Source organism: Triturus cristatus, chromosome 2_2 (assembly GCF_964204655.1).
Source record: "Triturus cristatus chromosome 2_2, aTriCri1.1, whole genome shotgun sequence".
Classification (NCBI taxonomy): domain Eukaryota; kingdom Metazoa; phylum Chordata; class Amphibia; order Caudata; family Salamandridae; genus Triturus; species Triturus cristatus.
The window spans coordinates 537,203,825-537,228,407 of record NC_140582.1 but is presented as its reverse complement, the minus strand read 5'-3'; the positions used below and the strand labels follow the sequence as shown (position 1 = coordinate 537,228,407).

The 24,583-nt window shown below is 44.8% G+C and overlaps 1 protein-coding gene and 1 long non-coding RNA gene across 3 annotated transcripts in view; one reads left to right on the top strand and one right to left on the bottom strand.

Annotated features, from left to right (window-relative positions):
• The window catches only part of LOC146862472 (uncharacterized), a 169,483-nt gene that overhangs the window by 10,915 nt on the left and 133,985 nt on the right, over window positions 1-24,583 (bottom strand). The gene's annotated exons all lie outside the window — the stretch shown is intronic.
• The window catches only part of TMEM154 (transmembrane protein 154), a 153,101-nt gene that overhangs the window by 70,779 nt on the left and 57,739 nt on the right, over window positions 1-24,583 (top strand). For both annotated transcript variants that reach the window (XM_085641673.1, XM_085641672.1), the window contains exon 3: window positions 14,631-14,658. In XM_085641673.1, coding sequence (XP_085497799.1) covers window positions 14,631-14,658 — 28 coding nt within the window. The remainder of the gene's footprint in view (window positions 1-14,630; window positions 14,659-24,583) is intronic.

The window sequence follows — 24,583 nt, the reverse complement described above, 5'->3', positions numbered from 1 at the left end:
TGACATCTTTCTTCATAGATAACACATATATTACAACACAACTGATAAAATGACCTCACTTTCATTCCTTATTTTGGGGTCTTTCGATTTTGGATCTTTCATTTTCTTTTTTGTTTTGCATAACTTATTAATTTTTTTATTCCAAATTAGCTTTTCGAATGTATTCATTAAAGCATACTGCTTTTCTTACTTTTGTATTTGTATCATCCCTTAGATTGCAAAGATCATACAGGTTATTAATCTCTTAAAATAGCAACCAAAAGCAAACCATGCTATGCAAACAGAGCAAGTGATTCTTGAATTTAGGAGTGGTGAGAAGAGGTGATCTCCATAGGCGTATTCTGAAAAGATTGTGCTAAGCACTGCATTTATAACCAAAACTATGACTCAGGGATGATTACAATGGCTGTGGGACCGCCACCAACAGCCTGTGGGTGGCGGTCGCACCGCCATCGCAGTACAGAATACTGCCCGCCACATTAAGATGGTGGGTGGACAGTCGGGGGCGGAAAGACCATATGACACAAATCCGACGGGCTCAAGGAGCCCATCGGACCGTCGGATTGTCTGTAATGCCAACAATGATGATGGCAGTGCCTACCAGGCACCACCGTAGGCATTATGATGTTCTTTTCAGTCGGCCCTTTCATGGCGATTAACACGCCATGAAAAGGCTGGCGGAAAGGGACATTGATGGCCTCTAGCAGACCCCCCTTAGCCTCTGGCCCTCAGTCACAGGACCTGGGGGACACCTATGATGCCCCCCTACATATCCCTGCACCATATGGTGCCTGCCACGTGGTGCAGGGATATCTAAAGTGTCCCTTTTTGCATTGCAGTGGGTGCTGCAACCAGCAGCACCCGTCGCAATGTAAAATATAGGCATTGCAACCGCCGTGGTGGCGGTCGCATTAAAATGCCTACTGCGTGACCGCCTACAGCCTCGGGCGGTCCCAATCCCTGATAGGGTGGCAGGCAGACATAAGTCCGCCCGCCATCCTAATCGGGCCCTAAATACCTTAGAGCAGCGGTTCTTAACCTCTTGACTTTTGTGGGCCCCATTTAATCATGACTGGAAACCAGAGACCCCCGACTGAATCATTATTGGGATCTTGGCATCCCCATAGAGTCATTACTGGAAGACAAGGACTCTGACTTTATTTAATTCCTGATCATATATAAAAATCAAAAAGTTTCTTTCAGTGGGAAGGTTGGGGCTTTTCTAAATTCAACGGACGCAACCCATCGTCCGAACTGTATTCTGTTTGATGCATTTGCACTGCTCCCAGAAATCAATCTAAGGACATCAACTCCATTTTTAGCCTCCAATTTCAAATTCCTTCACAATTACAGCACATTGTAACATTTTAAAATAAAAAATTTGCTTTTTTTATACACACTTTAATAATCTTTTAATATTATCTAATTTTATAAGCAGTTGTGGCAGCGGCGGCTCCTCCCTTTCAGCAGGAAAGGGAAAAAAACGAAACTCGTTTTATTTCTCTTTTCCTGTAGAGTCTTGCTGGTGGGACCTCGGGATTGACTCCACTGAGGGGAGTTGTGGTGCACTCCCTTCACTGCGCATGATGTTTTGGCCGGCCGTCTCAGGCCGGCCAAACCATCATGCGCAGTGAACCTCTCTCCGACCCCAGCTACATTGCTGGGGTTGGAGAGAGCAGGCACAGACTCCCAGTCTGTCTTGGAGCGCCAATCGAGGGCTCTTAGGCCAATCCTTAAGCTGCTCTCATATGAGAGTGTAATAATTAAGGATGTCTCGTAGACAGGTGGCTTAGAACAAGTTATAGGTTTATTGGTTAGTCACAAAGTCCATGTAGATCTCTTGTAAGGCCTCAGCTAGGCCCCTGTAAAGCCCCACCAGGAGCAGCCTCCCTGCTGCTGAGCCCATCTCCTCCAACTGCCAACTCCTCCAGTCCCCCACACTCAACATTCCAAGTGACATCACTCATGGCTGAGCAGCAAGGAACAGGACAGCAATGAGGAAGATGTACAAACAACTACAATAGATTATAGCACATCTCCCTTCCTTAGAAAAACTAAGCAAAAGATATAAATGCATTGAATCAAGATAGCACAAAATACCTTTGCTTAAATAAAGTAGAAATAAAAAGAAAGTACATTATGCAAATAATTATACATCAAATCAGCAAATAGTCGCAAGAAAATAACTATAACAAAAGAATAATGAACCCCATCCCCCTCCCTAGGGAAACTAATTAGATGGGTACACACTACCAAAAAGAACACCTCCCTAAGACACATAGAACATAGAAATAGGGAAACGCACCTCCCTATGAAACTCCAAATACTGTAATAGGGGAAAACACCTCCCTATAGGGGAAAACACCTCCCTTAGACACATAGAACATTGAAATAGGGAAACGCACCTCCCTATGAAACTCCAAATACTGTAATAGGGGAAAACACCTCCCTATAGGGGAAAACACCTCCCTTAGACACATAGAACATAGAAATAGGGAAACGCACCTCCCTATGAAACTCCAAATACTGTAATAGGGGAAAACACCTCCCTATAGGGGAAAACACCTCCCTTAGACACATAGAACATAGAAATAGGGAAACGCACCTCCCTATGAAACTCCAAATACTGTAATAGGGGAAAACACCTCCCTATAGGGGAAAACACCTCCCTTAGACTCTGCGAACACTGTAATAGGGAAAAACTTTCCCTATGATACTCCAAGATATCAAATCTTGTAATAGGGGAAAAACACCTCCCTAAAACTGAGAAATAGGGGAACAACCCCCTATGATCCAAAACCGGGCAATTAGCCCCCAAAACACCTCAAATTTTAACACATCGCTCCACACAGCTCCACAACCCTACCAAAACAATGGGTACTCACCAGCCACTAACATGACACAACACCCTTGAACAAGAATGGAGACACACACCAACCCCACAGGATAAAGGCACTCACTCACACCCCCACAAAACAATATTGCAGTAATGAAAATAAAGAAATAAGAAATCTCATACTCCGGTGAGCGATCTCTCACCCGAGATTCTCACCAAAGGGTCCACTCAGCTGATAACATCCAAAGCAGTAAACACAGCCAGGTTAGCGTCCCAAAATTTGCCAATGTTATATGCAGCTCCGAATTAAAATAATGTCTGCCCAAACCTCACAGGCCCTCCGAAGAGTTTACCAGCGCTGTTAACAAAACCAGGCCTGCGACGAACTGTTGAGCATATGCTGGCAGCAAACATTTCCATTTTGGCAAACGTGTATTAACGTGGCTGGCAACGTGTGCTGAGATAGCAGTAACTAAATAGGTCTAAAACGCCAGCCCTAAAATGGCGGCACGCAGCGCACGCTGCACCGGGTGGCTCACGGCACGTTGATGCTGTGAGCACTGTAGAAGCAGCAAAACTCTGCATCACGTCAGAATGGCCACGAAGCTTCTCATCAGGTGAGTGCACTACTCGCGCAAACTCGCGCTCGTGCAAAACTTCAAATGTTCAGCGTGACGGTTGAACTGCCTACAGAAACGTGTGGCAAAAAAAACCACAAAAACTCGGATTACATTGACAAAATGCCTCACCACACGTGTACTGTGCCGGTACACAAACAGGGAAGAAGAGAAAAAAAAAAAAACAATCAGGGACTGCTCAACTCTCCAAACGCCAGTACACGCAAGACACATCCCAGGCGTTAGACCATGACCAAGCGAGCCATAAGTTGTTGCTTCAACACTTCCCCTTGCACTCTACAACTCAGTCCAAAGGTGCCGGTATCCATGACACGCTTGTAAACTCCTCACGCGATGTTCCTCCCAAAGAAACGAAAGGCTCCTCCAACAAAGACTGCGGCGCTAATCCCAAATGTCAGTCTAAATATCTTATAATATTATTTCTTAAAGTCACTGGGGAAACTTGACAGCATTTCCCCTCTGAGGCTCTGGGAAAACTTGCGAGTGACACATTCTTGTTGGTCCTCAGGGAAACTCCTCTTGTGTGTTAAAGGTTACACACTGCCAGTGTAAAATCATTACAGCTTTTTTCACAGGACAAACGATGCACTTCAGCAAAAGAAACAAACGTAAATTTGCCAATCCCACAGCACACGTCGCAGCTGCTAATTTCTTTGCGTGCCGATTTCCTCGTATCGCTCTCTTTCCTCTTGTCTGCATACACCTCAGCAGTCTCTCTCCACCGGCAATTTCCACAGTAACTGTTAGCTGACTAATAATAGGGTATTCACAACCATCTCTCCTCAACATGTAAGTTCACTCTAACGTGTGAGAATCTCTTGTTTCCATGCAACAGGGTACAGAAGAAAGAAACTGGCACTTACAGGGCGACCGATGGAGTGGTCACTGGTGGGGCTTGATTGTCAGCTTCCTCAAAAAACGCAGCTTTAATTTCTCTTTACCTTGAAAATCCTTTTTCCTTGTAATTCCTTCCTTTAGACTCCAGAAACCATTATCCTTTGAAGTAGCACACGCGTAAGTCCTTCCAAATCGTCGCCAGTGTAATAATTAAGGATGTCTCGTAGACAGGTGGCTTAGAACAAGTTATAGGTTTATTGGTTAGTCACAAAGTCCATGTAGATCTCTTGTAAGGCCTCAGCTAGGCCCCTGTAAAGCCCCACCAGGAGCAGCCTCCCTGCTGCTCAGCCCATCTCCTCCAACTGCCAACTCCTCCAGTCCCCCACACTCAACATTCCAAGTGACATCACTCATGGCTGAGCAGCAAGGAACAGGACAGCAATGAGGAAGATGTACAAACAACTACAATAGATTATAGCAGAGAGCATTTTCAGGATTGGCAGGTAGGGTGGTCTGGGACCGGCAGAGCAGAGGAGCGCGATGCGGGTCGTGGCTGGCTGAACGTACGTTTTTTTCTTTTTATTATATTTTTATTTTGACCCCTCCGTGACTCCTTTGCAGCCCCTGCCCACACACCCACCCTGCCACTCATCCCAAACACGGGCCGCTACTGAGTTGTGAACCCCCTGAGTAAGTGTAGCGGACTCCAGAGGTCGCCAGACCAAAGGTTAAGAACTGCTGCATTAGAGCTTTAATACCTGTGAAGTTGCAAAGCTTGAATAGATCGCACACCTTGTAGTAGCCCTCCATGAAATCCCTTATCCCCCCCTTTGGTTACCCATCAGTGCAATGGATAAATTAGACATTAAAGTATATGAGAGTACAGCACAAAGTTGTCCATTAGGGTAGATAGAACGTTCAGGTTAACATCCGAGAAACAAGAAATCTCTGTCAATTTACAAGAATTTTGCAGGCCAAGGTTATGTACAGCAATGTAATTCACTAGTTTCTACATATGGTACGGATTACACGTGATAGAGAACCTGTCCTTCATGTTGGGTCTGGGCCTTTGGTAAGGACTGGTAAGACGCCACCACAAGACTATGACAAGTTACAAAACAATAGTATTTTTATCACTTGATGAGGTAGGTTGCAATTTGTGTCCCACTAGGATTCACTGCCATCACTGGGATGGTGACCTGCTGGGGCCAGCAGATCACCATGTCTGTGATTGCTTTTAAATAAAGCAATAATTTTTTTCATGCAGGCTGTTTCCTTTCAAGAAAATGGAATGTGTTGAAAAATAAAAAATATTCAATAAACATTCTCAAAAGGTGAAGGAGTCCCCTTGGGACCCCTTCACATTTGCGAATGGATTATCACCAACTTTGACATCGTTGTAAATTACAAATGTTTTGCGTTTCAGTCATAAGACATTAGTATATAGAGCTACATTTTAGTATTTGGAAGGGATGCCCTAAACATGCCACTTCCAAATACCCGAATCCTTACTTGGTTGTAAACCCAAATTGTGATTCAGTAATGTTTCACCAAATTGCAAGTTGGGTTTGATACATTGGAAAAAGCCTTTTTGCGTTCACAAAGAGCCCGATTCTGCAAATCAAGTCATTTGCGACTGCAGAAAGGCTCCAAACATCTAGCTCTTTAATTATCATTTTGCTCCAGCACTTTGCTCATCTGCTTCACTGACAAAATATCAAAACTCTAAATATCGTGGTAAAAAACATCTTATCCAGCACAAAAATATAGGTTTAATATACTTTTAATGTAAATGTCAAAAATATTTAAAAAAAGTAGTTGGATACTAATATTGAAAAAGATATGCAGAAATTTTGTTTTTTTAAATATATATAATTAAACATAGTAAACATTAAATCAATTAACATGTAACAGTAATACAATATACATTTAATTACTTTTAACAATATAAAAAATTATATATATATATATACTTATTTAAATAAACACACACATATATATATGTGTGTATGTTTATTTACACATAAAAAATTAAAACTTATTAAAATAATAATTTTAATTTATAGTTTATTTTACAAATTCGTTTTTTTATTTAAAATATAACAAGTATATGTGTGTGTGTGTGTGTGTGTGTGTGTGTATATCAATCAAAAATCGGAACATATAAACTGGATTTTTTTTAAACAATTTAATTACGCATTAAAAAGTAAACAATATAAAAGAATACATTTGACCAACATTTAGTATATATTACAAACATTGGGGAGAGGAGTTGGCCTAACGGCTAGGGCGGTCGACCTTGAATCTGAGGAACTGGGTTCGAGCCTCGGTAATGACGCTAAACATCCTGTGATTCTGGGCAAATCACATAATCTCCTCGTACCTAACAAAAATGAATGTGTGTCCTCATGTAACGTAACTGGTGCTATGTAAAGCGCTCTGATACCCGATTCAGGTCAAGTTCGCGCTATATAAAATTCAGCAAAAAAAAAACATTACTAATTTAAAAAATGCAATTTTTGAATAAACAAACATAATAATAACATAATTTTAAACAAATATTTAAAAGTCTAGGAATAATACCTACACTATTTATAGGGAAGGTGTTGAACTTCAGTGGGATTGAATTAACAATTCTCATTCCAGTCTGTGCAACAGTAGGGAAAGTGTTGGACTTCAGAGGAGTAAAATGTACTATTACCACTCCACGCAGTGTAATAGTAGGGAAAGCGTTGGTCTTAGGATGGGTAAAATATACTATTCCCACTCCAGTCTGTGGAACAGTAGGGAAAGTATGAGACTCAGGAGGGGTAACATTTATTATTCCCACTCCTATTGGTGCAACAGTATGGAAAGCATTGGACTCAGGAGGGGTAAAATTTACTATTCCCACGCCAGTCAGTGCAACAGTAGAGAAAGCACTGAACTCAGGAGGGGTAAAATTTACTATTCCCACTCCAGTCGCTGCAATAGTAAGGAGAACGTTGGACACTGGAGAGGTTACATTTACTATTCCCACTTCAGTATGTACAACAGTAGGGAGGGTACTTCACTTCAAACACATACCTTATTTTAATACAAGTAGTACTTTCATAAAATTATAAAACTATTAACTTAAAATAGAATATATACTTTAAAAAAAACAATTAAACGATTTAAATATTTTTTCAATAACTTAAAATAAGAAAATAATGTTATTTAATATTTATTTAATTAAATTCCCACACTTTAGTCCCACATACCTAGCAAAGCACATTTACCATATATATACATTAGAAACATATAATAATTACACAATATACATAATTATTTAACAATTATTTTAATAACACATTCATAATTAATCAATTATTATTTAATTAACTTCCCACTCTATACTCCTACAAACCCAACCTGTACCTAAAATATAACTTACAGAATATTATTTACCTAATTTACATATCAAATAAATATTTATTATTTAAAATAAAATTATAAATGAATTATACTTAATAAATTAAAATAAAAATGTAATTAACTTTGCTTAATTAACTACCCACCCTGCACCCCTATATACCTCACAACCTGCTATGACACGATAAATAATAAAATTAAAAATTAAATAACTTAAAATTGCAAAGTATATTTAAAAACATTAGCAACAATTACACAAACAATATAAAACATACACAAATAAAATATTATTAAAACACAGAAGAAATTTAAAAAACAATATTTCTTACCTTACAAAATCAATATTTTTGTCAACAATATTTTTGCACATGATATTTCTGTCACAAAATAAAAAATTCGATATTTCTGAAACTCATTATTTTTGCCTCGATAGGCTATCCGAATAGTTGCACATGTCTCTCAATTGAATGCAGACTTTGACTGATGGAGTAGACAGGTAAAATGAGTTTGTCTAACTACAATTCAGGCTTACTTATATTCAAATGAAGATATCAGTTAATAAAATCCTTTTAAATGTATTTTTTCTGCCATTTGTGTATTTGCAACTTCTGCCAGCACAGAGCTGCTATTACATGAACTTGGGTGGCAAATGGTATTTCAGCCTCTTGTGCTCTGCCCACACATGACACTTGCACTCAAGAAAAGGCCTTTGTAAAAATGGAACATAAGGAAAATTAAGGGAACTAGATGGTGAGATTTGTCATGCCTGAAACTAAGTCCTTCATTAAAATGTCGGTTACAACCGCATTATTTGGATCCAACAGCACATGGTGCGGTCGGAAACATACATTTGTCAATGAGAGCATGTGCATCAGGCTGAAACCGCACGCAGCACAAGCTCCTATTTAAAAATGGAAGTTTCTAAACATCCCTGTACATTACGGTGCTTGCCACACGCTGCAGGGATGTTGAGTGCCCCCAGGGCCAAATGCAGAGGTCCAGGGGAAAAGGGCTCCCTGCTAGAGGCCCCCAAGTCAGTTTCCGACAGCCAATCAATGTGGGAAAGGCTGACATGGATTGTCGGAAAGGCCGACATAGCTTGACTGTCGGAAACCAACATCGTAATCTACTTGGCGGAAACGCCATCCTCAAGGGATTATGAGATCTTTTCGACTGGCCAATGGGCTCCGTGAGCCCGGTCGAACTGCGTCGGATTCCGCAGCCAGTTTAAACTCCGACCGTCGTCATCATAATATGGCGGCCGGTGGCTTTCTGACCGACATTGTAATCAGGCCCAAATTCTCAGAATTCTTGTCACTGTTGGAAATGAGAGCTTATATATGCATATGCAAATCCTACAATTTGTGCACTATGGTTTTAAAGTTTGCCCCACTAGGGATAAACTATTTGTGACCATTGTGTACACATAATCCAGTCATCATGAATTGCTTTTAAATCACATAGACAGACAATGTTGAACTTTCTCCTGTTGACTGTATACGTATTAAACATGATGCCAATGAGCCTTATTTCAAATAGGTCAATGAGTGAATCAACATTATTTTTTCAATTTTATTTCATTAGTATTAAAATATAGATTTCACAAAAGCCAAATGTCATACTTCATATTTAAATAATTTTAATAATGTATGCACCTTGAAAGACGCAATTTATGGAATTGTAATTATAAAAACATCGCATGGCATCCAAAGTTTAGTTGTTAGGAATAGAGTTCTTAGAAATGTTTTAAATGCAGGGCGTATAAACAGAAAATGTTCCATATATTACACTCCTCAATTACATAATTGACATTGTTGATGATTCTTCGGATTTTTGTCCAGTACCAATGTTCCACATAATGTGCAAACCTCATGCTGAAAAATATAACACTGTCCTACTGGTCTCACTTATAAGGCTTGTCTTTATACAGAATCCCAGTATTCCATTTTTACTGATGTTTACAGATAAATACAGACAGAAAAAATGTGTTTCCTCTCTGTATTTATTTTTAAAAGAAGAAAAATACAGAAAATTGCGCCTCTTGTGAGAGACTCTCTAAGCTGTCTTTAATAAATTCCATGCCAACAGCTGAGCAGATAGACAGTATGGGGAGTTAACAAAAGATGAAATTACCTTAAATACAGCCATAGGTGAACATATATTTGTAGTATCATGCTAATATTTACTGGTGGGTGTAGTGTTGTGTTTTATTTGGCTGCTTAATTTGCTAAAACACGAAATGTATGTTTATCAGTTAAATAAATGTGGAAATATACTATTTCATGACTCAATTTTTTCTCAAATGCAAAATAAAAATGGATAAATACCAATAAGATGAGAAAAATAATAATAGATAAATACAGACGAGAATGTTAAAAAAAATACCATAAAAACAAGGAGCCCTATTTATAGCTTTAACTTTATTTGAGGTAGCTTTTGGGGAATGACCTTCCTGAAAAAAGCCTCAGTTGAATTCTGTGTCTCGGCATACCCTTAGAATGGCTGTTAACTTTGTTAATAAGCCAAGTAATAGTGCACGTGTCATATATGGCTTTCTCGGAACACCACTAGTGTAAATACCAGATTCCAAATCTGGTTATTCACTGCTGTGATGTAGCAACAGTGATAAACAGAAGTGTCCCACTATTACTACATCATAAAGGAATTCCAGCCTGCTATAACAGGGTTCTTAGTGAGCCTGCAGTGCACATCTGAACAACAGAGAGTACGGCTTTGGAACGAGAAGGAAGGGGCAGGGAAGGTACAGGGGATGCCACAGGTGGCTGGCAGGAAGCCAAATGTTGTTTTTTAATTTGCGATAGGGGTAAGAAGCCATGTTATCTATGGCTCTCTCATTGCTCATCTGCCACGTGCAGAAGAAGATTATTTTGCGGCCATACATAAAGTTATATGAGTAAAAAAGTTAATAATGTGGATGTTTTCCTCCTTGGGATTCTGAGTGACATCCTTGAGAACTCAAGCTTCCCACCTGTTGTCTATTCTGGGGCCGATTCCGATCCGGGTCGGAAAGCACTCCAAGTGTTTTCCGACCGAGTCGGAGTCCTGCAGTCCGACCGAGCAAGTACGATGCGGCCGTATGCTGCCGGACTTGGTTCGGTCGGACTCCCAAGTCAATGGGAGCCGGGTGTACCACGCGTGCATGGGCTCCCATTGGCAGAATGGGTACATCTTGCGCAAGGGCACCCCTACAGTGGGTACGCGTTGGTGCCATCCGCACCGTACATGCCTGTGTTGGGGGACCCTTGGGTCTTCCCCTGTGTCCGAGTCATAGGGCTGCGGGTGACAGGGGGTCCAACGCGGACCCCCAAAGGCAACCACCCGGACTTTTTGCGAGCCAGACACTCTGGCTCGCACAGGCTGTCCGACGCGTGCATCGTACTGGCTCGGTCGTAAATCGCATTCATTGCACGCCACAGTTAGCTTACGACCGAGACGTACGTAGCAGTTCGGAACCGGAAATGACTCGGTCGGTGAATTTCACGTAGCTCGCATCGTACTTGCTCGCTCGTACAGCTGTACGAGTCGAGCGGAAAACACGCGTACGGCTCGTAGTTTTTTTCCGGCCGGATCGCGTTCAGTGCCCTTCCGACCCGGATCGGAATCAGCCCCTCAATGTTACTCAAAGCTGCTTTGTGAAAAATATTCCTGTTATTTTGTGTTACCCATCTATAATGCTAAATATTTTCTCACAAGGACCAAGGAAGGCCACTAGCTCCAACCCTAGCATGTGGTCCCCACGTTCTGCTTCTTGCTCACAAGAGGCTTCCTCTTTAGCATACAAAACATGTATGTGGAGCAGCTTGGGGAAATCTTAAACTTGCTACACTTCAAAATAAATTTGTGCCAATGGAGTTAAAGTAAATCTTTATGTATTACAAGGTGGGCCTACTTATCTTTGTACAGCCCTTGGAGAAAGACTACTTTTTAACTTCCCTGTTCAGAACACAAGGCAATCTATTCTCAACTGTCCTGATTTCCTGCAGGATTAAAGCCCCTTTGCCATGTCTGAATCAGCTAGTTCTCTGAAACCCAGAACAAGTGGAATTCCTAGTCAACTGCTGTATTCTGTCTCTCTGATGATTGGAGCACATTGTAGCTGTGTCATAATGGATTAAGGAGACAGACACCTAAGAAGCCTGTAAGAGCTGTTTATAGAGAAGAGCTTCTATGTTCTTACCCCAGGATTGTAAGGGAGAACTGTAACCCTGCCTATAATGTCTCTGATTGATGCCCAGAAGCTGAGATCGTAGAGACTGAGGGGCATATTATCAACGAGGCGATAAAAAATTATCGCCATTTTTGGGTGTGTTTTCGGACGAAATGCAGCGATAATTTTAACGCCCTATTAGCAAGGACACGCTAACGCGTAAATCCATGCTTCTTCGCACTTTCTCTTAACGCCCAGCTTTGCATCTCTAATGAGATGCAAAGTGGGCGTTCCTCCCCAGAATAACGGGAGAAATGTCGCTAAGCGACATTTCTCCAATTATCAGGCCTCACGCAAAGCAGCATAGCGACAAGAAAAGTAGTGATACCCTCTGTTATCGCTACTTTCCTTACGCCTGCTTTGAAACTGACTTAGCCATGATATCCTATGGAAGGTGGATATCATGGCTAAGTATGTGTAGCCCTAGCAGCAAGCTATCGCCAAAAGTTGTGCGATGAACGCTGGATTTCCAGCGATAATCGCACAGTTGGCAGCTTGCGCTCTGAATTTTAGCACTTTGGAGATAAGCGTTGCTGATAGCACACTATCTCCGCGATAAAATTCAGAGTTGGCCGGTGATAATTATCCTCATGCTAAGTGCACTTAGCGATAATTATCGCCGGCCCTTGCTGATATGCCCCTGAGTTCACACAACCCATACCTGGAGATTTCCGAGGTAATGACGCTATTACCACGCAAGGATGTCCAAGTAGTAATAATAATACTGATTATAGCTAAATATTAGATAATTTCCTAATAGTTTAATGTGTAATATTAGTAGCACCTTTAATGGACAATGAGATTTGGTTGAAACAAAATTTAGGAATCAGTACATCTTAGAATTAGTACATTCTTGGTATGTACATTTTAGAATTAATAGATTCTTCATATTTATACATAATATTGGTTGTGTGGCATGGTTTTATGTTAAGCTGTTTGGGATTTTTGGAGAGTGTATTTACCCCTCAAATGTGTCTCTTGGCATGAGAGCAAGGAATAAAGAAAGCACGGGAAAGGCCATGAACTTCCAAAAATTATTGCACAACAAGGTCATCAGAACATTCTTTTAGGAGGTTTGCCTTAATTGGGAGTGGAGTCAGCACCAAATTCCAGAGGTATTGCATGTATGGTAAAGGCTTGACTTCCAAACCTGGAGCAATGAAATGTATGACTCATGAGAAGGTACTGCAACTCTGATCTTAATGTGCAACGAGGCTGGAGTTTCTCAAATTTCATTTAGATAAATTGAGACCCAAAATCATCCAGATATTTGTGAACGATACAGAGAGAACTGGAACCTAAGAAACGTACAGACTGGTAAAGACTACACTGGTTGTAGGCCGGGCAAGATGTGATTGTATCTATTAATCTTCAGTAAAATTTAGCCAGCATAATTTTGGATTTTGTAACAAATGGGAGATGACTTAGGTCGGAAATGTACTCCCACCGGCAGCCCTGAGGAGTTAAGGCATTAAGTGAAGTCATCTGATGGGGAATGGTAAGATAAACTGAGTTTAACAGCAGAGCATATCAGCATGTTAACTACCAACAGCATTTGGGCCTAATTAAACAACAAAGAGTAAATCAAACATTCTCCTCTTCTATAGATGGAGATTACACAGTATGGGAAGGGCGGAGTCTCCGAACTGCTTGCGATGCAGGGTGAGGTGAGATCTGGGGATGCTCATTAATCCAGGATTACTAGGCGGGGATCATCGGGAAACTCAGTTTCATCCTTGAAGAACGGGTCAACTTGATCCAAAGTTCCTTCTGTTGGGAATCCCTAATGATGTGGACCTTCCCAGGCCTAAACTATTATTCTGTGGCCTCAGACTGGTAGTGGCAAAGAGGGATGTAGCCCGATAGTGGGGGGTGAGTGGCTGTCCAATGCTCCAGGAATGAAGATAGGGATTGATATCTACATGACAGCAGAAAAACACATAAATGCAAATGTTATAAGCTGGATCAAGTATTACATCTTGGAGGTGCTGGGAGATGGTGTGGGACAGAGCCAAAATGTATTAGTCGTTTGACTGCAGGTGTTGTAAATGGGTGAAAATGTGCCATCTGTATATGTACTTCCCCCATGCTCTCTTCTACCCTTTTTTCTTCTGTATTCCTCACAATGTATAAACTCTTAAACACCTGTTTGAGTGAGACTTAGAAGCAAAAGTTAGAGTTTCAATTTATGTCATGGTCCATTTGAGCTTCACTCTGATCTATGATGTCACTTCAGACCTTGATGTAGACAACCTCAGTCTTCCTCCATGATCAACACATGACAGCTTCCCATTCATCCATGCATATTTTGTCCCTCACTCCAGTTTCTATGCCTCTCTTTGTTTGCTTAATATTCCAGTTGCAATGTATTTATTGAATGTCGCAAAACATACCATCTGATATACCTCTGTGCATAGAAGTGATTTCATTATGCAGTGTGCACATTATAAGCTAAATAAACATAAACAATCATAATATGTATTGCTTCAAACATTTGCATTATAATGAGAGTCATTATGCACATAAGTGTACATAACAATACACCAAAACCAGAAGGAAATTATTAAGTACCACTGATTGCCAGCCGAATCATATAACAAATGGTATATTGTTATTGCACACAACCCATATACTATGCATACATGTTTCTATGTTTTAATATACCTGTGTAATAATTTCTTCTATATTTGTATTTCAGAAAATTCTGAAACTGAAGATTTTAAAAGGTAAAATATATAAAACAAAATCATTTTTTGATAGTAATACTTTATGCATTTTGTGGGTCATAATGACAATGTATATAAACTACACAGGTGTGGAAATTATCATAGCCTCCAAAGCAATCACTACTTGTAGTTGAGTAATCAGAGCTCAATATGATTATGCTATGTGAGCAAGGTCGCCCTTCATTGTCATACCTGAATCCAGTGGTTAATTTGTAAAAAAAAATAAAAATAAGGGACGGGGCTCACGTCAGGAGGCAGCTTGCACTAACCCATTTCTCCTGTTACCTCCACCTATAACTGAACCAACTGCAAACCATGAAAGTGGGGAGGGAGTGTGGAATTGTATTCTATTGTATTGTATTGTATTGTGAATTTGTATAGCGCTAAAACTGTCACCCTGCGGGTATCCTGGCGCTGCGATTTGCCAAGTTGTCACTAGGCAGAACAGATATACCAAACGCTGATTTGGGCAGCTCATATTACTCATCCCTAGGGAAGAGCCATGTCTTTAAGCTCTTTCTGAATGGGATCAGTGATTTAGTCTGCCTGATGTGCAGGGTTAGAGTGTTCCAACTTTGTGAGGCTGCTATCCCAAATGCTCTGCCGCCCAGCCTGGTCTTCTTAAATCTGGCAGTGGTTACCAGACTTGCACTGGAAGAGCGGAGGTTTCTCCCAGGGTTGTACCAGGTGAATGTCTCCTGCATGGACATTGGACCCAGACCATGCACTGCTTTGAACACAATGCAGAGAGATTTGAATTGAATTCTCTCCTTGATGGGCAGCTAAAGGAGGTCCTTTAATGCTGCCGTCATTGATGACCTGCGCTGCCTATTTAACACCAGTTTAGCTGCTGTGGACTGGATCCTCTGCAGCTTCAGTAGCACTGATTGTGGTGCTCCCGAATATAGAGAGTAGCAGTAGTCCAGTTTGCTTAAGATTATACTCCTCACTACTAAGGGTCTAGTGGCACTCGGCAGTAGTGGGAGAATCTGGCGTTTAACCAAAACCAGCTCACAGGATTCTTTCCATGGTGCGTGATCAGTGAACCTCTTTATAAAAGGGGCCCTGATCCTTCTATGTGAAGGCATGAACTCCTAAGGGCATGACTTTTAGACAATCACAATGCAAATCCAAGAACAGTAGCATTGAGTGTAGTGTCCTAGGGAAGACTTTGATTCTGGAGGCATCTATATGTTCAGTGGTCGTTGTTGCCTCTGTCCTCTTACCTGAGCTTACAGAAAGTAAAACTCTGACCCACTACTGATGAAAGAGGATGTAATTATAGAGGTCATTGCTGCTTTGTGAATATGCTGGCCACTATGCAGCAACATACAGTGAACAGTGAGCTGAAGCCATATAATGTAAGCTATGCTCCCACAACAGTAGTGGAAATAGGTCCTATGGGGTACAGGGACCTTGAAAATGTGCACATTGGCATTTAAAGTGGCTTATCATGGCCCAAGTGTGTCATAGTGGGAGCATTCATCACTGAAAAGTGCTGGGGGCTGCATTTATACTGTGTGACACCACAGGGTGCCCAACCAATAACAGTGGCAGTAAAATTAAGTGTTTTTCAGTGTTGGACTGAAAAACAAATATTCACTTGGGCGGTGTTTTATCAGTTATAATTGATATTAATCCATATTTATTGAGTTCTAATTGAAAGACTTTGAGGACTCCTGACACCAATAGAGCCTCTTGCAATAAGTCTTGGGTATAAAGTGTGCAACGCCAATGTAGACTTAAAATATCAATAAAGCATCGCCCATGCAGTCATAAAGCTTTATATATAAATTATGCATGCCTCTGGGTTGTCTGTGTGCATCATGTTTCTGTGGCCCCATCAAATAAATTCAAGTGTTCATGCCTCATGGAGAGATCGTGCCATACGTAAGCAAGAAAGCCAAGGAAACCCTGGAATGCCGTCGTTTAACTTTGCCTCTGTGATGGGACAATCAACAGAGTACTGAGGTGAAACTTGCATGGCCATTCACAACGGTAAACTTACTCTTTTGTGTAAATTTAAGATTGTCTGCTATTCACAAAGGTATTTTATGAGTAGTATCTTTACGCATATGGAGTCTCCATACATAAAAAGATAAGACAGTTTTTTGTAGAAACCCTGTGTTAGAAGATAGATGGGTGCTTTTCTAGATAACATGAACTGTGGTACCAAATGTTCGATATGGGGTAACAAAAATGGAGAGATCTGTGAAAAAGTAGAAGGTTAACAGGAAGAGAGGCAGGAAGCAAAGGGTGTAGGTCTGAATTTTTAACTGTAATAGCATAAATACACTAATTTCATAAATATAATATTGATAAATAAATAACTAAAGATGTAATTAATATTGTAAAAAGCATAATACTGAAAACAAAATCAGGAATACATGAAAACAGAAAATAAACAAATCATATGAATTAAGCCAAGTGTGACAAAGGGAAAAGCATTGTATCCACTGCCACTTACTAGCAAGAAAAAAATAATCATGTTCAGTCATTTTAAACCATAGATCAATCAATCAATCAATCAAGGCATTTATATTGCGCACTACTCACCCGGAAGGGTCTCAAGGCGCTAGGGGAAGGGGGTCTGCTACTGCTCGAACAGCCAAGTCTTGAGCTGTTTCCTGAAGGCGAGGTGGTCCTGGGTCAGCCGAAGGTGGATGGGCAGAGAGTTCCATGTCTTAGCCGCCAGGTAGGAGAAGGATCTTCCTCCGGAGGTGGCTCTCTGGATGCGAGGGACGGCGGCGAGGGCGAGGCGTGCGGATCGTAGCTGGCGAGTGGGCGCGTAGAAGGCGAGGCGGTTGTTGAGGTATCTTGGGCCCAGGTCGTGGAGAGATTTGTGTGCGTGGGTGAGGAGTCTGAACGTGATCCTCTTGTTGACAGGGAGCCAGTGGAGGTCTCTCAGGTGGCTCGAGATGTGGCTGCGTCGGGGGACGTCTAGGATGAGTCGGGCGGAGGCGTTCTGGATGCGCTGAAGTCTGTTCTGAAGCTTGGCTGTTGTTCCGGCGTAGAGGGTGTTTCCGTAGTCTAGTCTGCTGGTGACGAGGGCCTGGGTGACCGTCTTCCTGGTCTCGGTCGGGATCCATCGGAAGATCTTGCGGAGCATGCGGAGGGTGTGGAAGCAGGATGAGGAGACGGCGTTGACTTGTCTGGTCATCGATAGGGAAGAGTCCAGGATGAAGCCCAGGTTGCGTGCGTGGTCCGTTGGCTTTGGTGCGGTGCCTAGGGCTGGGGGACACCAGGAGTCGTCCCATGCGGAGGGTGATGGTCCAAGGATGAGGACTTCTGTCTTGTCCGTGTTCAGTTTCAGGCGGCTCAGGTTCATCCACTCGGCGACGTCTTTCATCCCTTCGTGCAGGTTAGTCCTGACGTTGTCAGAGTCTCTGGTGAGTGAGAGGATCAGCTGGGTGTCATCGGCGTAGGAGATGATGTTGAGGTTGTGTTGGCGTGCGATGGCCGCGAGGGGTTTCATGTAGACGTTGAAGAGGGTGGGGCTGAGTGACGATCCTTGCGGGACGTCGCAGATGACTTCGGTGGCCTCAGATCGGAACGGAGGGAGGCGTACTCTCTGTGTTCTGCCGGCGAGGTACGAGGTGATCCATTCCAGGGCCTTCCCTTGGATACCTGTGTTGTTGAGGCGTTGGACTAGGGTGCGGTGGCAGACAGTGTCAAATGCTGCGGAGAGGTCCAGGAGGATGAGGGCCGTAGTTTCCCCGTTGTCGAGTAGAGCCCGGATGTCGTCGGTGGCTGCGATGAGGGCGGTCTCAGTGCTGTGGTTGGCTCTGAAGCCGGATTGCGATGGGTCGAGGGATCCGTTCGTCTCGAGGAAGGTGGACAGTTGCTTGTTGACGATCTTCTCGGCGACTTTGGCAGGGAAAGGAAGGAGCGAGATAGGGCGGAAATTCTTGAGGTCGGTTGCGTCCGCTGTTGGTTTCTTCAGCAGTGCGCTGAGCTCGGCGTGCTTCCAGCTCTCCGGGAAGGTGCCTGTGTCGAAGGAGATGTTGATGATGTCTCTGAGGTGGGGTGCGATGGTGGAGGCTGCTTTGTTGAAGACCTGGTGGGGGCACGGGTCCGTTGGAGAGCCGGAGTGGATGGTGTTCATCATGCGGGCAGTGTCCTCGGGAGTCACCTTGGTCCAAGTCTGGAGAGTGACGGTGGTGTGCGGAGGTTCTACCGATGGGTGCGGGGGCGGAGTCCCGAAACTCTCGTGGATATCAGCAATCTTGCGGTGGAAGTACGAGGCGAGGGAGTCGCAGAGGTCCTGTGAAGGGGCGATGTCGTTCCTTCCGGTGCTGGGGTTGGAGAACTCCTTGACGATGCTGAAGAGCTCCTTGCTGTCATGGGCGTTGTTGTCCAGTCGTTCCTTCAGGGATTTCTTCTTGGTGATGCGGATGAGCTGGTGATGTCTGCGAGTTGCGATTTTGAGGGCGGTCATGTTGTTGGCGGTCTTGTCGCGGAGCCAGGCCTTCTCGAGTGTGCGGCAGGCCTTCTTGGAGACCCTGAGGTCGTCGGTGAACCAGGTGGCCTTCTTGCTTCTGGGCTTGGTGGGTGGGTTCTTCAGTGGGGCGAGGTCGTCGGCACAGGTGGTCAGCCACTGCGAGAAGTTGCGGGCTGCTGTGTTGGGGTCCGTTGTGCTGACAGGTGGGTTCTGGCTGAGGGAGGAGGTAAGCTGGTCGGCCGTGATCTTGCTCCAGTTTCTGTGGGGGACCTGCTTCGGGTGGTGGTGGGTCGTGTTCTTCCTGAAGCTGAAGTGGACACAGCTGTGGTCGGTCCAGTGAAGTCCGGTGGAGTGGCTGAAGGAGATGTGTGTGCTGGACGAGAAGATCGGGTCGAGCGTGTGGCCGGCGTAGTGCGTGGGGGTGTTGACCAGTTGCTTCAGTCCGAGGTTAGCGAGGTTGTCCAGCAGGGCGGTGGTGTTGCGGTCGTTGTTGTTCTCCAGGTGGAAGTTGAGGTCCCCGAGGAGGATGTAGTCGGTGGAGGGGAGGGCGTGTGGGCTGATGAAGTCCGTGATGTCATCGCAGAACTGTGTGCGCGGTCCCGAGGGTCTGTAGATGAGGGTGCCTCTGAGGGTGGTCTTTGGGTCGGTGTGGATCTGGAAGTGCAGGTACTCGGCGGCGTTGAATGCGTCGATGGAGTCAGTCGAGATGCGAATGGTGTCTTTGTGTACGATGGCGATCCCTCCTCCGGTCTGGTTGACGCGATCCCTCCTGATGATCTTGTAGCCGTCCGGGATGGCTATGGCGATGTCGGGGGCTGAGGAGGCATTCATCCAGGTTTCCGTTAGAAAGGCGACGTCAGGAGCAGCGGTGTTGATGAGGTTCCAGAGTTCCACGGCGTGTCGGTGGACGGAGCGGGTGTTGATCAGGATGCACTTGAGGTGGTTGCTGATGTCCGTTCTGAAGGGTGCGGTGCGGGTTCGTAGGCAGGAGAAGTTGCAGGCTCGGCAGACGAAGGGTCCATGGGTGCGTCGCGGTGATGCTTGATAGCATCCGGGGGTTCGGCCGGCGTTGAGTGCGATGAGTGTTGCAGCAGCGTAGGTTCTGTGGGGGGGTGGCGGACGCGGGGGCCAGGGGGTCTGGCGCTGGGCGCGGGCCAGGCGCGGACGGGCGCAGACGGGCTTACCTTTGGCGGACCTTCGGCGCTCAGTCGGCGCGCCTGCTGCGCGTGTCCGCTGCGCGGTCGCTGAGGGGGCGTCATAAGTAAGGAGCCGGGAGGGAGGGTCAGCCGGGAGGCGGGAGGCGGGGGGACCAATGGGCTGCAGGGGGAGGCGGGCCTGGGGTCAGCATCGGCGGGAAGGAGGAGCGGACCAGGGGCAGCGGCGGAAAATGGCGCGAAAAGGAGGTGGTGGCGGCGGCGGCACCTACCAGGAGCGAGGGCAGCGGAGGTGAAGCGGAAGGTGAGGGCAGCAAGCGTTAGGCGTCAGGAGGTAGGCAGCAGGCTGCGAGCGTAAGGCGTCAGGAGGTAGGCAGCAGGCAGCGAGCGTAAGGCGTCAGGAGGTGGGCAGCAGGCAGCGAGCGTTAGGCGTCAGGAGGCAGGCAGGAGGCGGTAGGCAGCGGCGGCAACAGGAGGCGTCCAGGAGCGGCAGGCAGCAGGGGTGAGGAGCGACCGGCTGTGGGGGCACAGGGGGTCACCCACCTAGATGAACAAAACACATTTCTGTTGAAAGAAGTGTATTCATTGGGGAAAAAGAAGTGGAGGCACTCAACAAACGTCAGCAAACTGAGCGAAGAACCTGGGCTTAGGGATAAAAGGTGAGGTAAGGGGCAATTAAAGGATGGGGCTAAGGGGTGGGAAATGTATTGGAAGTGCTAGATTATCCCATAGGCATTGATTCCCCAAAATGCCAGGGGTAGCGGATGTGACATTACATACCCTTTAACCTTAATTACATCACAGAAAGTGACAGCCTATGGCACTTGAAACGTAATTTTCCAGATGTCGTGTCACATGGCTTTACCATGGTGACATCACGATCATTGACAATGCTAAAGTTCCATAATAACTGCATATTAAATATAGCAACACAATGCTGACAAATGTCTTTTTTATATACCACCTATATCAGGATGCTGACTTGATCTTTGAACGTTTTGGAGCGTTATACTTGACCTGAAACATGGCAAGTGAGCAAAGTTTGCAAGCCACACTTATTCTATAAGGGACTTCTTCCCCCCACTAGAATTTATTTTAAAGAATGTGGTCAAATAGTGCATTTTAAAGTACAATTTTGACACAAATTTGATGAAAAGTAATTGGCTTTGAAAAGATACTCATCAAATGTTCAAAAACTTTTATGGTGTACCAAGCCAACGAAACCTGACACTCCCCAGGAGTTGAACTCATTTTTTCCAAAATGTGCTGTGAGTACCCCCATATTTTTTTTTAAATGTATTTATTTCTTTATTTTTTACGGAGTTTTATATAGCGCAAACTTCACACGAATCAGGTATGAGAGCGCTTTACATACCACCAGTTGCATTACATGAGGACACATTCATTTTTGTTAGGCACGGGGAGATTAAGTGATTTGCTCAGAATCACAGGATGTTCAGCGTCATTGCTGAGACTAGAACCCAGTTCCCCAGATTCGATGTTGATCGCCCTAGCCCTTAGGCCAAGTCCTCTCCCCTATGTCGAAAAATACTTCCATTGTGCCATGGCCAGCATGGTGTCATGGGTTCCCCTTACATGCAGAATCACTTAAAATATGCCAGTGCCAGAATATTGCCATTTATACTGTGCTTATACCATGGGTGACCCTTTAGTCAAAAATTACCTGAGTACGTGAGGGCCAGTATTTTGTTATGGTTGCTACCCTCCCATATGTCAGGTTGTCCTTTATCCAGGTCTTACCTTCAGTGTGCTTGTACCAGCATTTTGCCACGGGTCCCCTATGCCAAGACTTTTCCTGAAGTATGGCAACATTTTCCATGGTTGCCCTGTATGCCAAGAATTACAGCTAGTATGCCAGTACCAGTATTTTAGCATGGGTGCCCATTATGACAAAAATGATCTCTAGTGTGTCAGTGCAAGTATTTTGTACCAGGTCGCTGTCATGCTATGAATGGCCTCACCTGTGCCAGTATTTTGCCACAGGAGTCTCTAAAAGACCCCAGGGTTCCTCCCTCAGTCCCACCCTCTTCAACGTCTATATGGCCCCCCTCGCAGCCATCGTCGGGAACCACGGGCTCAACATCAACTACACCGACGACACCCAGCTGATCCTCTCCCTCACCAGAAAACCCACTGTTGTCAGAAACAACTTCCACAAAGGAATAAAAGCCGTCACCACCTAGATGAAGGACAGCTTCCTGAAGCTCAACTCGGACAAGACAGAAGTCCTCATCCTGGGAGCCTACCCCTCCACTTGGAATGACTCCTGGTGGCCCTCTTCTCTTAGGAAGTCTCCCTGCCGCCACAAACCACGCACGAAACCTCAGCATCATACTGGACTCCTTGCTCATAATGGACCGCCATATAAACACTGTATCCTCGGCCTGCTTCAACGCATTCTGCCTGCTTTGAAAGACCTTCAGATGAATCCACACCGAATCCCAGAGGACAGTCACCCATGCCGTCATCAGTAGCAGACTCGACTACGGCAATGCACTCTATGCCAGCGTCACTCAGAAACTCCTCCGAAGACTCCAGAATGTCCAGAACAGCAGAATGCCACAGCAAGACTATTCCTCAACATGCTCTGGCGCAGCCACATCACTCAACACCTCCTCAACCTCCACTGGCTCCCAGCCAACATAAGGATAACCTTCAAACTCCTCATCCACTCATACAAGGCCCTTCACAAGGCCGAACCTGCATACCTGAATCACTGCCTCACATTCTACATACCCAATAGACACCTCCGTTCCGCCCAGCTTTCCCTGGCGACCATCCCATGAATCTGCAAGACCAGAACCGGAGGAATGTCCTTCTCCTACCTCGCCTCATAGGCATGGAACACTCTGCCCATCCACCTCAGGAAATTACCCTCACTGACGCAATTCAGGAAGGACCTCAAGACCTGGCACTTCGGATGAGATCAGCACTTAGTCTGATCTGCTGCCCTCTCTCCCCACAGTGCCTTGAGACCCTCACGGAGGAGTAGCCATGCTTTACAAACCCTGATTGATTGATTGAGAATTACATTCAGTATGTCAGGGCCAATGACATGCTTGCACCACCACATGCTCGCAGGTGTGACCCCTAACTTACTATGGATTTTCCAAGTGCTTATTAATGCTGGCTCCATACATGGAAAATACTCATTGTCTTGCATGCGCAAAAGAACAAAACATTGGTGCAGCAGGTGCAGTTGCATCCGGCCCAGAGGTCTGACGGGCCCACTGGACCCTGATTCTTGCTGTATCTCACAGTTCAAACAGTGGCTATGGCCGATTACACACTGGCTTTGCCACTGGGACAAATGTCATTGTTTTTTTACTTTTACTGATCAGGTAAGAAGCTCCTTTGCTCCTAATCCCTCATGTCTGTGCCTGCTGTAATGTCCCTACACCTCTTGAGTACAGAGGCCTGAATGCTTAGAGCTCCTGATATCTCTGCTTCCTCGGAAAAGAGGATCCTATGTCTCTGCTGTCATCTCTTCTCATCATCAGCAAAGAGGCGCCCAGCCCAGAATCATTCACATCTTTGACTCCATCCCTCTTTTTCCAAAGCACAAAGCTTCCGATGCCTAGAATTCCTCATGTATCTGGTGCTGTTCCACTCCCTTCTAACAAAAGAGGTTCACATTCACAGAATCCCACGTCTGTGCTTGCTGCACTCCTCATCCTCCTCTTCTGCACAGATGCTTCCGTGCACGCACTCCTCCATCCGTCAGCCTACTGCTCCTCCCCAGTGTATAATCCCGCCTCACCCCTACCCACCATACTGACCCATTCTAGGCATTGATAACTCATTGGGCCTGATTACGATGTGGTTTGGACTGCAACTGACAGTTTGTCGGTTGCCGTCTGAACTACATCTACTGCTGCAGTCCAACCGACACATTGGGATGAGTGGGGTTGGAGGCAGCAGTTGGAGGGACCGACCAACACAATCCAATGGGCTCATGGAGCCCAGCTGTCAGTCGGAATCTCCTCATAATCTCCTAAAGAGGGCGTTTCATCTGCTGGGATTATGATGTGGGTGTCCGACAGCCTTTCCATTCTGGCCTTTCTGCATGTGGCCCTGGGGAGCACCTATGGTGCCCCTCTTAATATCCCTGCACTGTGTGGCAGGCACCATGAGGTGCTTGCCACACGGTGCAGGGATGTTTAAAAACTTAGGGCCATATGTACAATGAAGTGGTGGAGAAAGGCGTTAGCCTTCATGGCTTAACGCCTCTCTCCGCCACTTCCGAAATGCAAGGCTGCACCATATTCACAAGAAAGTGGTGCAGCCTTGCGTTTTCCCCTGCGATGGC